General features: G+C 38.1%; 1 protein-coding gene across 1 annotated transcript in view; it reads right to left on the minus strand.

The window, feature by feature from the left end:
- Nucleotides 1-2,537: 2,537 nt before the first annotated feature.
- Nucleotides 2,538-20,058, minus strand: part of BTG4 (BTG anti-proliferation factor 4) — a 41,431-nt gene continuing 23,910 nt past the window's right edge. Inside the window, exon 6 of the mRNA XM_021671097.2 lies at nucleotides 2,538-2,690. Within this exon, the coding sequence (XP_021526772.1) occupies nucleotides 2,681-2,690 (10 nt within the window). The 3' untranslated portion in view covers nucleotides 2,538-2,680. The remainder of the gene's footprint in view (nucleotides 2,691-20,058) is intronic.

Consider the following 20,058-nt stretch of genomic DNA (forward strand, 5'->3'; position numbering starts at 1 on the left):
GACTTCACCCCATACCAGCCAGTCACATGTTAGAAGGGGCTAATGGAAAGGTATAAGGCAGGAAAGGGAGAAAATGAAAAGGGACAAAAACAGAGGAAATGAACAAAGAGGAGACCTTGCTCCCCAAAGGAACCCCAAATCACTTTATCAGTGCCACTCCTTGGAACTGGAAGTCAAGAGAGAACGTGGCTTGCCTAACCTGAAGAGCCAGGTCTGTTTCAACTGACACACCTCCAATGGAAGAGAAGTAACAGAAAATGAATGTGTGCCTGTCAGTAGACCACAGTGCAGGCTCCAGGTAAGCACAGAGCCACGAACACCCCTGAACTTGAGCAGGGAAGTGCAGACTATGGCCCACAGGCCATCTCCAGCCTGCTACCCGTTTTTGCATGGCCCACAAGCTAAGAAAGATTTTACATTTTAAAACGAATAGAGAAAAAATGATAAAAGAATAAAAATTTTATGGATTGCTTTATAATATGCCACACATTATTCTAACTCTTTAGATATATTAACTCATTTACTTTTTACAACAACCCATTAAAGTAGGGACTATTACTCATCTGAGAGATGAGGGAACCAGAGCTTCTGGATAGGTCAAGTGAGTATTCAAAGATCATACTGCTCAATCCCAAAGAATCTTTCCCCAGACCCTGCGCTCTGCACTTGCTTCCTCAAATGAAAACTTGTTCAACACTATAAAGGCAGCACCAAAATGAGATGCAGGTAACACATTTTGGTGAGTTCCCAGGAGGGCAGATCACTTCCTTTTCTGGATCAGAGAAGCAAGAGAAGGCTTTGTGGGAGAATGAGGCCATGCTTCTACCGTGAGGTTAGGGAACATTAACTTTGAACCCTAATTTTGGCTCTTGGCTAACAAAGCCTAAAATATTTACTATCTGGCCCTTTACAGAAAAAAAGTTTACTGACTCCAGAACTTGGCCAATCTTATTATTAATTCCTCCTTCCTTTGGGTGAAACTAAGAAGGGAATGGCAGAGAGACGGGTTGTCCTTTAAGGGTTCCCATCCCCACTTCAATTTTCTTCGTCTTGCCATTATACTGGCCTTATAATTTTGAGAGTAATTTTATATACATTGTCTTGTTTACATCTTCTAGTCTAGAAGATAGAAGACTATTACTTACTTTTGATTAGATGAGAACTGATGCTCAAAGAAATTCAGTGACTTTCTTGGGGTCTTACAGAACCTGGGCCAGGACACGGGTCTGACTGCTACCTCAGCAGTCTTCCCTAAACCTTGCTACCAATCCATTCTTTACTGTTCTCTTAAGAACAATAAAAAGACAGTAGAAATGTTAAATACCCAAGGCCCATTACAGACAATATTGTAGGGAAGTAAGATTCTTAAATATAGTTAACATTTGCTGAATGCTTACTATGTACTAGACACTATTCTGAGTACATTACATTTAATGCTCCAAGCAAATCAAGGAAATAGAAGAAAATCTGCTGTCATCTTCTCTGGATCCTAATTCTGTCCTGGCCCCTCTGTTCCTGATGACCGAAACTCTATCATTTTTTCCATAAAGATGGACAGAAGAGCCTGTAGCATGATGCATATATACCACAGGAGGGGGATGGATGGATGGATGGATGGATGGATGGATGGATGGATGGATGGATGGTTGTAATAAAACCTTTTCCTAAATTGAGTTGTATTGTTAACATATCACTACTGTACAGAAAAATTAGTAAAATTATTACTGGTTTTTCCTGATCTCTGTAGACCCAAAGAGCTCTTTACAGTATCTTCTAAAACCTCAAACAGTGCAGAAGGAAGAGCTGATAACTGTGCAACCCATTGGCCTTTCTGCCAGGGAGTTTGTGGTTTACCAGTATGGCCTCTCCATCCTGCACCTCCTCATCCCCCAGCTTCATGTAAGTCTTGTTTCTGCCTCTCCGTGGAGCAGTTACTCATGGAGCCTGGAAGGCCAGGGTAGTCAGGAAGAAGCCTTTGAGATGGCAGATATTCCCTAGGAATAAGCATCTAGAACAGCAAACTTTCTAGTCTCTCCTTTAAAGGGATTGACGGGAGTTATTTTACCAATCTGAAGTCTAATCTCTCGAATGATATTAATCACAGATAGAATGAATTAGTCATTTTCTACATGCCAGAAAATATTCTAATAATTTACACTAATTCATATAATCCTCACAAAAACCCTATGACACAGATACTATTTTTCCTATTTTAAAATTGAGCAGAAGAGACACCATGGTCGAATAAATTCCCCAAGATCACACAGCCAAAAAGGCAGAGCCAAGGTCAAAATCCAGGCATTATGGCTCAAGAGCTCTCTAGTCTAGACAATCTCTCATTAGAAAAGTAATAAATTGTCATATTTAGCATACATATTAAATGTACAGATAAATACTCTTTCCGTTTTCCTGTATACTGAACCTACTTACCCTGTTGCAATTTAAATTAATGCCACAATGCATTTACTTCTCACCAGTTTGGTTGATGCTATGTAGCTGAGATACATGAGAATTTTTTAGCAAAAGGATGGGGTTTTGTTTTCTTTTGTTTTTTATTATTTTCAGGCTCCAGAAATCACCCTGAAGATTGCTTCTCGTCTTCCTGCCATGGAAGCCCAAGGCAGTGCCTTCCAAGATGCCTTCTTCTATCGGGTGCTGCAAATTCATTCCCAGATGTGGGTTATAAAATTCTGGAGTCCAGTAAAGATAAACAAAAGCAAAAAGAACAAATTTTATCATTTTTTCCTAAAATCCTAACATAATTTTATTACCTCCTGGAAATAAGTCATTTAGCTAAGGTATAATAAATGTCACAGTGTAAGAGCTTTCCCTAATCAGTAAAATGAGTATGTTCTGGCTTGCGCCCAGAGAAGCATAATAGTTTGGTGCCCATTAATAGATCTCTGTCATTATCAAAGCCAGAGGTTCCAGGCTGGAATTTCCTGTAAGAGTTGTGGTTGCAGCTTGAGGAAATCCTGCACAATCAGCATCTTTCTACAGAAAAGGATCTAAATTGTTCCTGTCCTGGCAGTTCTTCAGATATGTAGATTGGAAGTGCCTTGCTGGCAACTCTATAAGCAGGCATATATAGACCTGATGACACTAATGATAGTCTATTGCTAAACAATTCTGAGAGGAGAAACTGCTCATCGATGCTGGAGGATTAGAAAAAGATTTACACTTGACTAGTAGGTTGTTGGGGGATTTAATAAAACCAGAAACTACTCACATATGGTCAGTAAAGGCATGGAAGATGAAGAAAGCCTGAGAGCTCTCTAAGGCAGTGATTCTCAAACTGCGGTCCTTAGACCTCCTGTACCAACCACTTGGGGAGCCTGGGAAAAATGGAAGTGCATAGAATCCACAGAACCAGAATTTTGGAGATGGGTCTCGAGAACAGAATCACCCCCTTGTGATTCTCATTACATAAAAGTTTGAGAACCACTGCTTAAGGAACAGTGATTGGAGGATATTGATAAAGAGATACATGAGTAACTCTGAATTTCTAAGTTTGTTTTCTGTAAGATGGAGGCAGTAGGAAAAATTGGGAGACAGTGGAGCAAATGACTTAGAGTTGAACTCAATTTTTCCCTGGTCATCCGAATCTTCCCTTCAGTAAATTTCCATTACGCTCAGAGTGTCTTGTTTTAGACCATGTGCCATAAACCTTGAGAAAGAAAGGGGCAGTGGAAATGTTCCCAGAGGCAGACATCTCTGTGCTTGGGTGTTTTCTCCTCTCAGAGTGCTGAGAACACACTGTTCGTTGGGAGAGAGTGCCTGGCCTCTGTGGGAAGCTTTGTTCTGCTGCTGATCCACTGCCTGGCCCACATCACTGCTGGGGAACCCCACCAGGACTCCAACCCTGCCTTTCTGGGGTCATTTTACAAGGTATTTATAACATATACAGTGAATTTTGCTTCTCTTTCTCTGTGACTCAGACTCTGTTCCCCAGGACAATAAATGCTTTAGGCTTTGCAACATTTCAAATCTGCTTGAGTTCCATTGTGGCCTTTGGTTCCTCCTGCCGGGCCAGGAAAAGGATTTTCCTAATCAGATTTCCCATGGCAGCATATGACAAAATGCACGTACCACTGCTTCACAGAAATGGTTTTCCTACGAGCACAGCATCTCAGCTTTCTGTGGCTGTTTAACTGTCCACACATAAACCGCACCAAAACTGCTAAAGACAATGATAACCCACAGGGAGGGCAAGTGAAGATGAGAAATCTCAAGCCCCATTTTTCTTTCATGTATTATTTTAAAGCTTTAATAGCAATTGTCTAGAAGTCCTACTGATCTGTCCCCTTCACCTTTTCTTCCCTTGACCAAGGGCCTGAAGGCCTATTTCAGGGAAGCATTCTCTAACACACTGAGAATGTCAGCAGTTTCCAGGGACAATAAACTTGACCAAAGCATAAGCACTATTCTGCTGGAAGAGCAGCCCATCTCTGAAAGGGAAAGAGATCTTCTGTCTAAACTCATCGAAATGAAGCATGCATCTCCCTTGGAGCCAGAATCATTAGAAGAGGTAACTAACTTTATGACATCTATCACATGGCCTTGACTAACATGGACTGCTTCACAGAGCAAATGCCTCAGTGTATTCTGATATTTCTGACCTCCCACATAGTACGCTGCCTTGACATTCAGCCTGCTTCTCAAGTCACATATGACAATATTTTTTGTTTGTTTTTGATACAAGGTCTTGCTCTGCTGCCCAGGCTGGAGTGCAGTGGTGACATTACAACTCACTGCAGCCTTGACCTGCTGGGCTTAAGTGATCCTCCCACATCAGCCTTCCAAACAGGTGCATACCACCATAACTGGCAAATGTTCATTTCTTTTATAGGGACAGAGGTTCGTCAGGTTGCCCAGGCTGGTCTCTAAGTCAGGCTCAAGCAATCCACCTGCCTCAGCAATCCCAAAGTGCTGGGATTACAGGCATGAGCCATGGCACCTGGCCTCATGACAGTATTTTTTAAATCCTATTCTACAGGGCAGACAGTAGATACATGACTGAGTCACAGGGAATACAAATGTGGGTTAACTTAGTGTCTCATTAACATAGTATCAATAATTAAGCAGAATTCCATCTGTAAAACTCATACTAAGTTTAGATGCCCAAGTGGCAGCATGTTTACCCAAACTTACAGTGTGCTGTTTTCTGTGCAAGCCTGATAATGACTTTTTTTTTTGAGATAGCATCTCTCTCTGTTGCCCAGACTGGAGTGCAGTGGCACAATCAGCTCACTGCAACATCCACCTCCCTGGTTCAAGTGATTCTGCTGCCTCAGCCTCCCAAGTAGCTGGGATTATAGGCACCCGTCACCATGCCTGGCTAATTTTTGTGTTTTCAGTAGAGATGAGGTTTCACTATCTTGGCCAGGCTGGTCTTGAACTCCTGACCTTGTGATCCACCCACCTCAGCCTCCCAAAGTGCTGGGATTACAGGTGTGAGCCACAGCGCCAGGCTGATAATGATACTCTTAATACCTTGTCAAAGCACTTTTGCCAGGCTCAGTGGCTCACACCTGTAATCCCTACACTTTGGGAGGCTGAGGCGGAAAGATCACTTGAGCCCAGGAGTTCAAGAACAGCCTGGGCAACACAATGACACCCCATCTCTACAAAATAAAAATAAATTAGCTGGGCATAGCGGCACATACCTATAGTCCCAGCTACTCAGGAAGCTGAGGCAGAAGGATCCCTTCACCCCAGGAGTTTGAAGCTGAGGCTGAAGTGAGCTATGATACACTACTGCACTCTAGCCTGGGCAGCAGAGTGAGATCCTATCTCAAAAAATACAATAAAGCACTTTTTTAAAAAAATATTTCAGCATTTTAACTATTAACTCAACTCCAACCACACTTTCCTTCTCACTGTTCAAGCACACTGGGGACACTCCTCTCTTAAGAGTTCCCTGTGCCAGAAATACTCCTTTTCTAGGGCAGTGCTTTTCAGTAAGGAGCAATTTTTGTCCCCTATGGGATATTTGGCAATACCTGGAGATATTTTTGATTGTCATGACTCAGGGGAGGGGGTTGCCACTGACAACTAGTGGGTAGAGGCCAAGGATGCTGTTAAACAGCCTGCAATGCACGGGACAACTCCCAGAGCAAAGAGTTACTCATGCCAACCCTGGTCTACCCCCAACTCCCTCACCTCCTTCTTATCTTTGTTCACCTTCTCAATGAGGCCTACCCCGACTATCCAATCTTAATTTGCAACTCTCTTTTCCCTCTACTTGGCAGGTTTCTTTTATTCTACTCATTTTTCCTATATTCCTTCCTAACACATTATGTAAGTTACTTATGCTTGTTCTTACTTTCCTTCCTCAGCTAGAATGTAAGCTCCATGAGGGCAGAGGTGTTGGTTCCATTTCCTGATGTAGGCCATGTGCCAGGCTCACAGTAGGCTTAAGATGTATTTACTGTATTAATGAATAGATTTATATGGACCTTGATGCAACATACTGAAGTCACAATCTATCTGAGCTAACTATAAGACAGATAATAGCAAACATTACATGCTTGCCATGTGCCACATGCCATATTATGATTGAGAGTTTTACATGCATTTAATCTCTTCTCATGCTCTTATAAGGTGAAAGGCACTCTTATTTCTAATTCATAGATGAGGAAACTGAGGCCTAGAAGTGTTTAAAAAAAAAAAACTTGCCTAAGATATAGCAACAGTTGTGGAGCAGGAATGTTAGTTCTCCACCAACCACCATCTATGAAGAGATCTCACTTTATTTTAAAAGATAAACTGTACGTAGTACCCTCAGGTCCACATTGTGGCTAAGAAGATCCAAGGACACTTAAAATAAATGGTAACAAGAGTATTAACTCCTCCACATTCTCCACAGTATATTAAGAAAAACAAAGATCTTTTGCTCTTCACCAATATGGAACATTTCCTAAAAAGCATCCTTGCAGCAGAACAATGAATCCTAAGAAAACCAAGAAATCAATTTAGGAGTGAAGATAAGGTGAGATCCCCTTATGATCAACAGCATTAAGATGATAATTAGCTATATGCCAACTATTTATTATTGTGTTTGGGCCATATTTATAACTGAACATGTCCACAGAACAAAAGGTTGGAAATTAGTGATGGTATGAATAAGTGACATCGCTTCCTTTAAGAGCTTCCCCAATACCAACTGAGAGGGTAGATCTCAGATTTCAGAAAAGACCCAAGAGAGAAAAGAGTTCATCCCTTTCCCTTCAGGCAGGTAACATATTAATCCTAGAGAGAAGGAATTGAGAATCAGACTTGCCCCCATTCATCATGCTAGAGGAGAACAAAAAGTAGCTAGAACATGGGTCCACTGTCTTCTCATTCAGGGTTTCTTCCACTATACCACAATGATACCAACCGCTGTTTTACAAAAGTTTGTTCTTAATCCTAAGCATTTAATATGTTGTATCTTCAAAAATCAAATGTTTTGGTTCCAAATCATCACTAATATTTTGTAAGGTCAATAGATAATATTAGCAAACAGAGAATCCCAAAGTCTTCACCTTCCTCGTGCACAGTAGGGACCCAACATGTCAAGATCAAAATCAGAAACTAGCAACCTAGAGAAATAACCAGGCACTGACTCCTCCTGGGGCCCAATCCACTTTATTTAAAGTTATTGCCAGTGTATGGGATGAAAACTTTTAAACCTTTATTAAAATAACAGATTTAAAAGTGAACAGATAATAAATTTATACGTCAGTGAATTGGCCAATATGAATACCCCCATATAACTAACCACAGATCAAGAAATAAAACATGACCGGTTCTCCAGAAGCACCTTATGCCTCCTTCTAGTCACTTCTTTCAAGATAGAGTAACCACCATCCTGACTTCAAACATCATAGTTTTTGCTTATTCATGAACTTCATATAAATGGAACCATAAGATATGAGTTACTTTATTGCTTATTCTGCTCCACTTTCTGAGAGTCATCCACATTGTGGCATGCAGTTGTAGTTTGTTGATTCTCTTTGCTGCAAACTATTCCATTGTGTGGATACATTACTACTTACTCATTCAACTGCTGATGCATATGTGGGTATTTCCCAGTTTGGGATTATTACAAAACAGCCTTGCACACCTTCTGGTGATGATATGTAACTATATTTTGCCAAGTACATACTTAGGACCAGAAATCCTGGGTCTTAGGACATGGATATGTTCAGTGTTAGTAGATACTACCAGCTAGAGTTCCAAACTATTTACTGCTGCCAGCAGTGAAGGGTTCTGGTTGCTTTCCATTTCTATCAGCAGTTAGCATCTTAAATCTATTTTTTACTATTTTTTCTGGTGTGTGGTATTCTTAATGTAGTTTTAAATTTCCCTGACAACCAATGAAATTGAGCATCTTTCATGCTGTTATACCATTTAGATATCTTCTCTTATAAAGTACCTATTCCAGTCTTTTGCCCATTTTCCATTAGATTGCACCTATTTTATTCTTGATTTGTAGGAATTATTTATTCTGCAATTATATTCCCCATTTTGTGGACTTTTTATAAAAATGACAACATTTATCTTTTTCCATTTTATTTTTAGATCTAGAAAGAAAATGCTTATCTCATTTCAGTCTGCGTGATCAAAAGGTATTAAATACATAAGTACAACATCTGATGAAGCTGATAAGAATTATTGAAAAATCTATAATATTCGTGGTAAATCACATAAATGTATATTATAGTTTTCAGTGTCTATATAATAGGGGCTAGTACTTGCCACAGAAGTTGAGGACTCCTGCTCACTATGACCAAAATTTTTAGTGTGACTAAAAGTTTAGATCACATATCTTATTAAAATATCTATTAATGATATTGACTAAAACTCTAGAAATGTAAAATTTGTATATGCCATAATTTAACCAGGCTAAGGTTATTATTGAATCACAAAGCAGATGGATATATGTGTACAGTAGTTGGTGATCTAGAATGTGTACTTAAAATATAGGCCATGTCACACAAAATTCACTTTGGAGGCCCTGGTTGAAACACCACAAAGAGATAAGTAGTCATCTGAAAGTGAAGTTTTGGAGTGCTGATCAGGAGACACAGCACCATCACATGAATTTAAGGATAAAAAAAAGCTTGAATACAAACTTCAACTCAAAAGCCTACTCAGATTACAAAGCCAATGCTTGAAATTCAAACGGCTTCTCACATGGCTAATTCTCTTTATTGTGCTCTGTATTCATCTGTTCTCATGCTGCTAATAAAGACATGCTTGAGAGTGGGTAATTTACAAAGGAAAGAGGTTTAATTGACTCACAATCTCACATGGCTAGGGAGACCTCACAACCATGGCTGAAGGCAAATAAGGTGCAAAGTCACATCTGAATGTCAGCAGGCAAGAGAGCTTGTGCAGGGGAACTCCCATTTATAAAACCATCAGATCTCATGAGACACACACACACACACACACACACACATACGCACAAACATTTGTTAGTAAGTCTCCTAAGCAATGCAAGAAAGATAGACTACTGAAGAATTAAAGCTTTCTTTTTAAAAATATATTTGGGTAGATAATGAATGATAACTAATTTATGAATTCAGTGTCCATCTGGTATTCAACATTTTTGGCTCTGTAGATCTTTTGTCATAATTAAGAGATGTCCATACATTGCTGAGGATTTAAGCTGTCAATCCAACTGATCAAAATATGAATGATAGATTACTTTCAAGAAAATAAAATAAAAACACTGAAATAACATGAAAAGAAGACTTACAATTAAGTGCAACAAGGATTTTTAAATCAAGCCATCAGGAACATCTGCTCAGAATCAGCTCACTGCATCTAACTCCTCTATTTTGAGTTCTTTGTTGTTAGGATTGGCTACTTAGTCATCTTAATTCAGCTTAAATAGTTAGATTAGTCATCGAGTGAAGTAAGTACCAAATTTGACAGCCTTAAAAATACCTCATTAGTTATCATTTTGATTGAAATCATGCTTTCATGGCACAGATACTAATAAAATGGTAAAATGGTAGTTGCCCATAAGAGTGGGTATGAGGTAGCTGTCTTCCCTTCTGTCCCATTAACAGGGAATTCTTAAACAGAGCACACCCCCAAACCAATGCATAACTTTATAAAATTAAAGACTCTCTAGTACTTTGAGAAGAAGGCAAGTCTTAGTTTGATTAATATTGGGTACATGTCTTCAAGAACTTTATTTAGCTACCCACATAAATTATGAAATGTATTTCCCAGAAAGCAGAGTGAAGATTAATTAAGCCAGCCACATAAGACTATTTAGGATAGTGAAGCCAAGAATCCAGGGCCTCTGGGAGAGGCGGCAAAAAAAAAGTAGTACAGAAATTAAAGACGTTTCTTCTATATTCCTTATTCTTGGCTGATCAAGGCACGTACCAGGACATGATCCTATTAATTTCCTGGCTGACTTCTTCCATCTCATTTCCATTAATACACTAACAGCTGCAGGCTTTTAGTAAGCACATGCTTCTTAATGGAAATGCCACAGATTACAAGACAGGGATCATGTTCTCCTTACTGCTGCATTATGCATTTTTATTGCTGAATCAAATCAATAGCAAGTTCTTTTTTAAAATTGACATTCTAGTTTTCTTTAAGGAAAGTGCTTGTGTACATACACATACAGCCCACTGACTAGAAAACAGATAAGAAAATTGCAATAAATGTAGAAGCCATATTTACCAACTATTATCAAAATACCCTTTTCCAGAAATATATTCCATTGTCTTAAGATGTATTATTTCAAAAGTGATACATAGAATTTTATCTTTGAGTCAGATGGTATAGGCGTTTTTTTCTCTACTCCTCCCACTAAGAGCAACTAAAATCCCTGGGCAGTACACATAAAAGAAAGATGAGAAGACTCTGAAAGGTGTAGAGAAGAAGGCAGACTGGCTAGGGAACCTCAGATTCCAAGGGAGGATACGGAGGTGAGTTCTACAGATTTTCTTTCCCCATCATATATTCCAGACTTGAAAATAAAGAAGCCAGCAACCCATAAACACCAATGGTCACAGGCCCAAAGAGACCACAAAAGCCTGCTCTTTAGCCAAAGGACCAGGAAAGGGACAGCACAGCAAAACAGAAATCCTATGCACTAGCAAAACAACAAGAAAAAATTGGCCCCACTCACACCAGCATAAGTTTGAATGGGGAGTCCAGAGCTCCATCTTTGCCAGGATGGATCAAGTCATCCCAACTTCCTGCTGGGTTGGTATGAGAGAAGACAGAGCAGAGAGCTGGGAATTTTCATCCCCACAGGGTAGTCCCAAACCCTCTTCTACCTCATGGTGTCAGTGGAAACCACATGGAAAGTCTGGACATCCCCACACCTGGCAGTAATAACCTCTCCCCTCCCCAATGCTGCTACCACCACCACTACCATTACCTCCCTGCTATAGTGAAATCAGAGGAAGACAAGTAGAGAGTCAGGGCTTGTGCCATTGTCCAGTGATAATGAGGCCACCCTGGCTACAGTGTTAGTGGAAGCCACATAGTGAGCTAGAACTCCAATACCTGAGAGACCCTTCCTGGGGTATTAATAGAGGCCACCAGGAAGTAGTAAAGCAGCACTCCCTTCTCTCCTGCACTTTCAGCTGGTCAAAGGAAACCAGCTGAAAACGAAGTTTAAATACAATCCCAAGTCTCATAATATCAAAAGTATAAAAAATCACTCATCGCACTAAAAATAAGATTTAAAAAAAGTGAGGGATAAAAACCTAATCAACAGATTACAACACCAAGATGACAAAGATGTTAGAATTATGGCAAAGATTTTAAAGGAACATCAGAAAAATGCTTCAACAATCAATTATGAACATGCTTGAAACAAATAAGTCTCAGTAAGGAATGGTAAAGTCATGGCAAAAAATTAGAAGACAGAACTAAACAAAAGTTTTAGAGCTGAAAAATGTAAAAACTAAAATACGAAGCTTGGTGGCTAGGCTCAACAGTAAAATTGAAGGGACAGAGGAAAACCATCAATGTTTTTAGATAGAATTATTATTATTCTATCTAAAATTATTTAATCTGAATGAAAGAAAAAAGACTGAGGAAATGAATAAAATAGAGCACTAGGGGCATATAGTACTATGGCAAAAGATGGGGCATTCAAGTAATCAAAGACTCAGAAGGAGAAAAGAAAGGGGCAGGCTGAAAAAAGGTACTCAAAAGGAGAATGGCTGAAAACTTTCCGAATTTGGAAAGAGACATAACCCTACAGATTTTAAAAGCTGATTGAATCCCGAACAAGAAAACCCAAAGAAATCTACACCAACATATCCTTATTAAATTTCTGAAAAACAAAAAGCAAAGAAAAAATCTTGAAAGCAGCCAGAGAAAAATGATACCCTACTTCTAGAGGAAAACTAACTGGAATGACAGCAAGCTTCTAATCAGAAACCAGGAAGCCAGGAATAAGTGGCACAATATTTTTCTAACACTGAATGAAAAGAGCTGTCAACCCATAATTCTATACAAGGGAAAATATTCTTTAGGAATGAGAAGGAGAACAATACATTCTCAGATAAATCAAAGCTAAGAATAAGCTGGGCACAGTGACTCATGTCTGTAATCCCAACACTTCAGGAGGCTAAAGGCAGGAGTATCACTCGAGCCTAGGAGTTCAAGACCAGCCTAGGCAACAGAGGGGTACCCTGTTCTCTATTTTTTAAAAAGATCTAAGAATATATCAAATGTACCTAACCTAAAAGAATTGCTAAATGAAGTTCTCTAAATAGAAGGGAAACAAAAGAACGAACTTGTAACATCAGGAAGGAAAAGAAAACACAAGAAGTGAAATTATGTTATGAAATATGATAGACTTTCCTTCTCTTGAGTTTCTAAATCAGGTTTAATAGTTGAAGTGAAAATTATAACACTGTCTATTATAGTTCTAAATATATGTAGACAAAATATTTAATGCAAGTATATTATAAATGGAAGATGATAACAAGACAAAGGGAAGTAAGGTGGGTTTTTTTTTGAGACAGAGTCTCACTCTGTAGCCAGGCTGGAGTGCAGTGGTGTGATCTCAGCACACTGCAACCTCTGCTTCCATATTCAAGCGATTCTTCTGCCTCAGCCACCCAAGTAGTTGGGACTACAGGTGCATGCCACCACACCCAGCTAATTTTTCTATTTTTAGCAGAGATGGGGTTTCACCATGGTGGTCAGGATGGTCTCAATCTCTTGACCTTGTGATGCCTGCCTAGACCTCCCAAAGTGCTGGGATTACAGGTGTGAGCCACTGCACCCACCCTGGAAAGTAAGGTTTTTATAATCTTACTTGAACTTATAAAATAACACTGGTAGACTGTGACAAGTTACATACATATAATGCAATACCTAGAGCAACCACTAAAAAGCTACACAAAGGAATATGCTCAAAAACACTAAAGATATGCCAAAATGAAATTCCAAAAAGTGGTCAAGTAACCCACAAGAAGGTAAGGAGAAGAAAATTGAGAAATGAAAAAGAACAGAAAACAAAAACTAAATGGCAGACTTAAGACCTAATATATCTATAATTGCAATAAATGCAAATAGTCTAAAAACACCAATTAAAAGACAGAAACTGGTAAAGTGAACTAAAAATAAGACTCAACAATATGCAATCTGCAAGAAACTCACCTCAAATATAACAAAATAAGCATATTGAAAGTGAAAGGATCAAAAATATATACTATGCAAACATTAATTAAAAGAAAGCAGGGGGCCGGGCGCGGTGGCTCACACCTGTAATCCCAGCTCTTTGGGAGGCCGAGGCGGGTGGATCACGAGGTCACGAGATCGAGACTATCCTGGTCAACATGGTGAAACCCCGTCTCTACTAAAAATACAAAAAATTAGCTGGGCATGGTGGCACATGCCTGTAATCCCAGCTACTCAGGAGGCTGAGGCAAGAGAATTCCTGAACCCAGGAGGCGGAGGTTGCAGTGAGCCAAGATCGCGCCATTGCACTCCAGCCTGGGTAACAAGAGCGAAACTCCGTCTCAAAAAAAAAAAAAAAAGAAAAAAAACAAGAAAGCAGGAATGGCTATATTAATATCAGATAAAACAGACATCACAGCAAAGTAGATTACCAGAAACAGGAACATTATATAATGATGAAAGGGTCAATTTACCAAGAATACATAGCAGTCCTCAATGCTTATACACAACAGAATTGCAACACACGTGAAACAAAGAGAAACAGACAAATCACACTTATCGTTGGGGACTTCAGTGTCTCCTCTCAGCGATTTATAGAACTAGACAGAAAATCAGCAAGAGTATAAAAGAAGTCAGCACCATCAATCAATATTATCTAATTAACATTTATGGGACATTTCCCCCAACAACAACAGGATGTACATTCTTTTCAAGTGCCCACAGGATATGAATCAAAAACCATATCCTAGGGCACAAACAAACCTATACAAATTTTTTTTTAATTGAAAACATGCAGAGTATATTCTCCAACCAGAACAGAACCAAATTAGAAATCAATAACAACAACAGGTAAATTTCCAAACACTTAGAAACAACATACTTCTAAACAATCCAATGGTTAAAGAAGTCTTGGGAAAATAAAAGCTACATTGAACTGAATATCAAAGAAAATACAACATATCAAAATTTACAAGACACAGCTAAAGCAGTGCTGGGAGGCAAATTTATAATACTAAATAAATACATTAGAAAAGAGGGAAAGTGTCAACTCAATAATCTAAGTTTCCTCTCAAAAATCTAGAAAAGAGTAAAATAAACCTGAAGCAAGCAGAAGAAAGGAAATAATAAAGAACAAAAATAAATGAAACTAAAAATAAAACAATAGAAAAAACACAATAAAATGAAGAGCTATTTCTTTGGAAAGGCCAATAAAATTGACAACCCTCTAGAAAGACTGACAATTAAAAAGAAAGTGAAGACCAATATCAAAAATGAATGTAGGGATACCACTACAGACCTGCAGACACCAAAAGGATAATAAGGAAATACTACAAACATCTCTACATGCATAAATTTCAGAGATACAATAGGCTAATTTGTTAAGAAACACAAAGTATTACAACCCATCCAATATGAAATATGTTATTTAAATAATCCTATAACTATTAAGGAAATTGAATTTGTAATTTTTTAATTTCCAAGGAAGAAGTCTCCAGGCCCAGATGGCTTCATCATATTATTCTGCCAAACATTTGAAAATAGGATTAACATCAACTCTATACAATTTCTTCCAGAAAATAGAAGAGAAGGGGATTACTTTCTGATTTATTTTATGAGGTGTTCATAGCATGTATATAATAAATTACATATCATAGTATACATTTATAGTATTACTCCAATACCAAAACCAAAGATATACAAAAAATTAGAACTGTAGACCAATATCTTTCTTGAATATAAATGTAAAAATCCTTAAAATATTTGCAAATAAATTTCAGCAATATACAAAATGAATTATATGCCATGACCAAGTTGGTTTTATTTCATGATGCAAAGTTGATTCAGTATTTTTTTTGTAAATCATTGTAATCCACATGTCAATAGGCTAAAGAAGGAGATCCAAGATGGCTGATGATTAGCAGCTCGGGCACGTACCTCCCAGTGAAAGCGCAAAGAACGAGAGGACGCCACACTTTCAGGCGAATATTTGTTGCTCACGGACCAGGAGATTCCCAGTGGAGGAGCCCCACGGGTCGCCAGGGCGACTCTTGTGGCCGGCGTGGCGGTTTTGCTGGTGCCTTAGCACGCCAGTTCTTGGTGCAGAGTCCGGAGATTCCCGGACAGAAAAGCACCATCAATCTTAACACCACTGTTTTGGCCGGCACAGTGGACTGCTCAGATTTCGGCGCAGGGAATCAACAAGTTGGACGTCAGAGACCCAGTTAGAAAGCCGGTAATTATAAAGACGACAGACGGACAAATATATAATGAAGGGAAGAAACCAGCGTAAAAAGGTAGAGAATACTCAAAATCAGAATGCCTCTCCCTCTACAGGGGATTGCAATTCCTCATCAGTAACGGAACAAGGCTTAATAGATTACACGTGTGTTCCAATAACAGAAGCAGGTTTCAAAACGTGGGTGATAAGAAACTTCTGTGAATTAAAAGAACTTGTTCTAACCCAATGCAAAGAAACTAAGAACCTTGAAAAAAGGTTTGACGAACTGTTAACGAGAATGGACAATTTAGAGAAGAATATAAGTGAATTGATGGAGCTGAAAAACACAACACGAGAACTTCGCGAAGCATGCACAAGTTTAAACAGTCGAATTGATCAAGCAGAAGGAAGGATATCAGAAGTCGAGGACCAGCTCAGTGAAATGAAACGAGAAGACAAGATTGGAGAAAAAAGGATGAAAAGGAATGAGCAAAGTCTCCAGGAAATATGGGACTATGTGAAAAGACCTAATCTACGTTTGATAGGTGTACCTGAATGTGATGAAGAGAATGAATCCAAGTTGGAAAATACTCTTCAGGATATCATTCAGGAAAATTTTCCCAACCTGGCAAGGCAGGGTAATATTCAACTCCAGGTAATACAGAGAACACCACAAAGATATTCTTCAAGAAGACCAACCCCAAGGCACATAATCGCCAGATTTATTAGGGTTGAAATGAAGGAGAAAATACTAAGGGCAGCCAGAGAGAAAGGTCAGGTTACCCATAAAGGGAAACCTATCAGACTTACAGCAGATCTCTCAGCAGAAACCCTACAAGCCAGAAAAGAGTGGGGACCAATATTTAACATCCTTAAAGAAAAGAACTTTCAACCCAGAATTTCCTATCCAGCCAAACTAAGCTTTATGAGCGAAGGAAAAATTAAATCTTTTGCGAACAAACAAGTACTCAGAGAGTTCACCACCACCAGGCCTGCTTTACAAGAGCTTCTGAAAGAAGCACTATACATATAAAGGAACAACCAATATCAGCCTTTCCAAAAATATATCAAAAAGCAAAGAACTTTAACACAATAAAAAATTTACATCAACTAATGGGCAAAACAGCCAGCTAGCATCAAACGCCGGTATTAAACCTATATATATTTTAATTGGATAAAAAGCCAAAACCCATCGGTATACTGCATCCGGGCCCATCTTACATGCAACAATACACAAAGACTCAGAGAGAAGGAGGAAGATTTACCAATCAACCAGAGAGTAAAAATAAACTAATAAACAAAAAGCAGGAGATGCAATTCTCGCCTCTGATAAAGTAGACTTTAAAGCAACAAAGATCAAAAGAGGCGAGGAATGACATTACATAATGGCAAAAGGATCAATGCAACAAGAAGAGCTAACGATTCTATAGATCAACGAGATAGAAAATTAACAAGAATATTCAGAACTTGAACTCAGACCCGGAACAAGTAAACTTAATAAACATTTATAGAACTCTCCACTTCAAATACACAAAACATACATTACCACCTCACACCTATTCCAAACGTGACTATATAATTGGAAGTAAATCACTCCTCAGTAATCGCATAGCATTTCATAGGTTTAAATGAAATATTGGTTGGCTGTTTGTTTGTTATCTTCTTCCCTTATTCCTTCCTGACTACATCATTAAGTATAATTATCAGTATACAAGAGGTTTTCAATACCCATTACTAAATTGCATTCTAGCCTGGGCAAGAAAGCAATACTCCCATTCTCTCTCCCTCTTTCTTTTCCTTCTCCCTCCTCCCCATTCTCTCTCTCTCTTTCTCTTCCTTTTTCCTCCTTCCTATTTTTCAAAAAAAAAAAAATAGGCTAAAGAAGAAAAATTATGTGATTATATACATGGATGCAGAAAAAGCATTTTTACAAAACCCAACACCCATTTATGATTAAAACCATCAAAAAAATAGGACTAGAAGGGAACTTCTTCAATTTGATCTTTTTTAAGTAGTATCTATAAAATTGATGAGTATCTACTTAATGGTGAAAGACTGCTTCCCCCCACCAAAAAAGGAACAAGGCAAGGATGCCTGTTCTCAGCACTCCTATTCAACACAGAACCAAAAGTTATAACCACTAAAGGCACAAAAAAGAAATAAAATGCATCCATATTGGAAAAGAAATAAATAAAACTATCCTATGCAGATGAAAACCCCAAGGAATCTACACAGAGATTAAAAATTTCCTGGAATAAGTTTGGCAACACCTATAAAGGGCAAAAACATACAAAAATCTACTCTATTTTTATATATTATCAATGAACATACAGATAACACCATTTATAATTGGTCAAAAAAATGAAGTTCTTAGATATAAATCTAAAAATCATGTATGAGAGTTTTATAACACATACACACACACATATGAAGGAAGAAATTGAAGATCTAAATAGAGAAATATATTGTGTTCATAAATCGTAACACTCAACATAGTAGAGACATCCATTCTCTTCAGACTGATATACAGGTTGAATACAATACCTTTCAAAATTTCCACAGGATTTTTCATAGATACAGACAAGATCATTCCAAAATGTATAGAAAAGGAAAGAAACTAGAATAACTAAAATAATTTTTAGAGAGAATAAAGTGGGAAGAATCTACCCAGTCTCAAGACTTACGCAGCTACAGTAATCAAGATTGTGTAGTGTTGGCAGAAGAATAAACACACAGGTCAAGAATGCAGAACACAGAAATACACCCACAGAGATATATCCAACTGAATTTTCACAAAGATGCAAGAACAATTCGATGGAGGAAAGATAGTCCTTTCATTTTAACAAATGGTGCTGGAGTAAGTGGATATTCACAGAGGGAAAAAAGCACTTCAATCTAAGTCTTGTACCTCATACAAAAAATTAACTCAAAATAGATCACGAACTTAATGTAAAACATAAAACTTAAATAAATAAATAACTTCAGGATCTAGATCTAGGCAAAAAGATCTGAGACTTGACACCAAACCATGATCCAAAGAGAAAAACTAAAGAATTGGACTTCATCAAAATTAAAAGATTTTGATCTGTGAAAGATCTCATTAAAAGATAAAAAGACAAGCTAGAAGTCTGAGCAAGATGGCCTAATAGAACCTTCTAGCAATCATCCCCCCACAGGAACACCAAATTGAACAACTATTCATGCAAAAAACACCTTCACAAGAACAAAAAAACCCAGCCCACCAAGGCAGTTCCTCTAGGAGTCAGCAGAAGTTGCAGCATTCCTGTGCTTAGGGTATACTGCAGTGACCACAGGCTTAGATCACAACATTCAATCTCCTTTTAATATGTGGAAAGCCTTCTCAAGAAGGACAGTTACAAATAAACGCTGACTGCAAAGATTGGAATACCTAACTCTTCAATGTCCAAACATTGATGAATGGCCACAGGCATCAACAACATCCAGGAAAACATGACCTCACCAAATAAACTAAATTAGACACCACCTGACCAATCCCACAATGATGAAGATACCATCTTTTAGACAGGGAATCAATATCACCATCTTGAGGAAGCTTAGCAACATAGATAAAAAGATAACAGAGAAGGAATTGATAATTATTTCAGAAAATTCAACAAAAAGATTTAAATAATGTTTTAAATCAAGCAAAAATTCTGAAGCTAAAATATTCAACTGAACTGAAAAATGCATCAGAGTCAGTGGCAGAATTGATTAAGCTGAACAAAGAATTAGTGAGCTTGAGTCATGCTACATGAAAACATACAGTCAGAGAAGAGAAAATAATAAAAAAGAAGCTCATCTACAAGATTTAGAAAATAGCCTCAAAACAGCAAATCTAAGAGTTATTGCCCTTAAAGAAGACAGAGAAAGAGAGACAGAGAGAGATATCAGGCTAGAAAATTTATTTAAAGAAATTACAGAAATTTCTAAGCCTAGAGATATGAATATGCAAATACAAGAAGGTCATAGGAAACCAAAAAGATTTAACCTAAATAAGACTACCTCAAGGCATACAATAATCAAACCCTTAAGGATCAAGAATAAAAAAAATCCTAAAAGTAGTAAGAGAAAATAAGCAAATAATACATAAAGGATCTCTGGTATATCTGGCAGCAGACATCTCTGTGGAAATCACACAGACCAAGAGAAAGTGG

The sequence above is a fragment of the Aotus nancymaae genome, unplaced genomic scaffold (assembly GCF_030222135.1).
Source record: "Aotus nancymaae isolate 86718 unplaced genomic scaffold, 86718_ANA_hifiasm-v0.15.2.pri h1tg000012l, whole genome shotgun sequence".
In the NCBI taxonomy this organism is placed as follows: Eukaryota; Metazoa; Chordata; class Mammalia; order Primates; family Aotidae; genus Aotus; species Aotus nancymaae.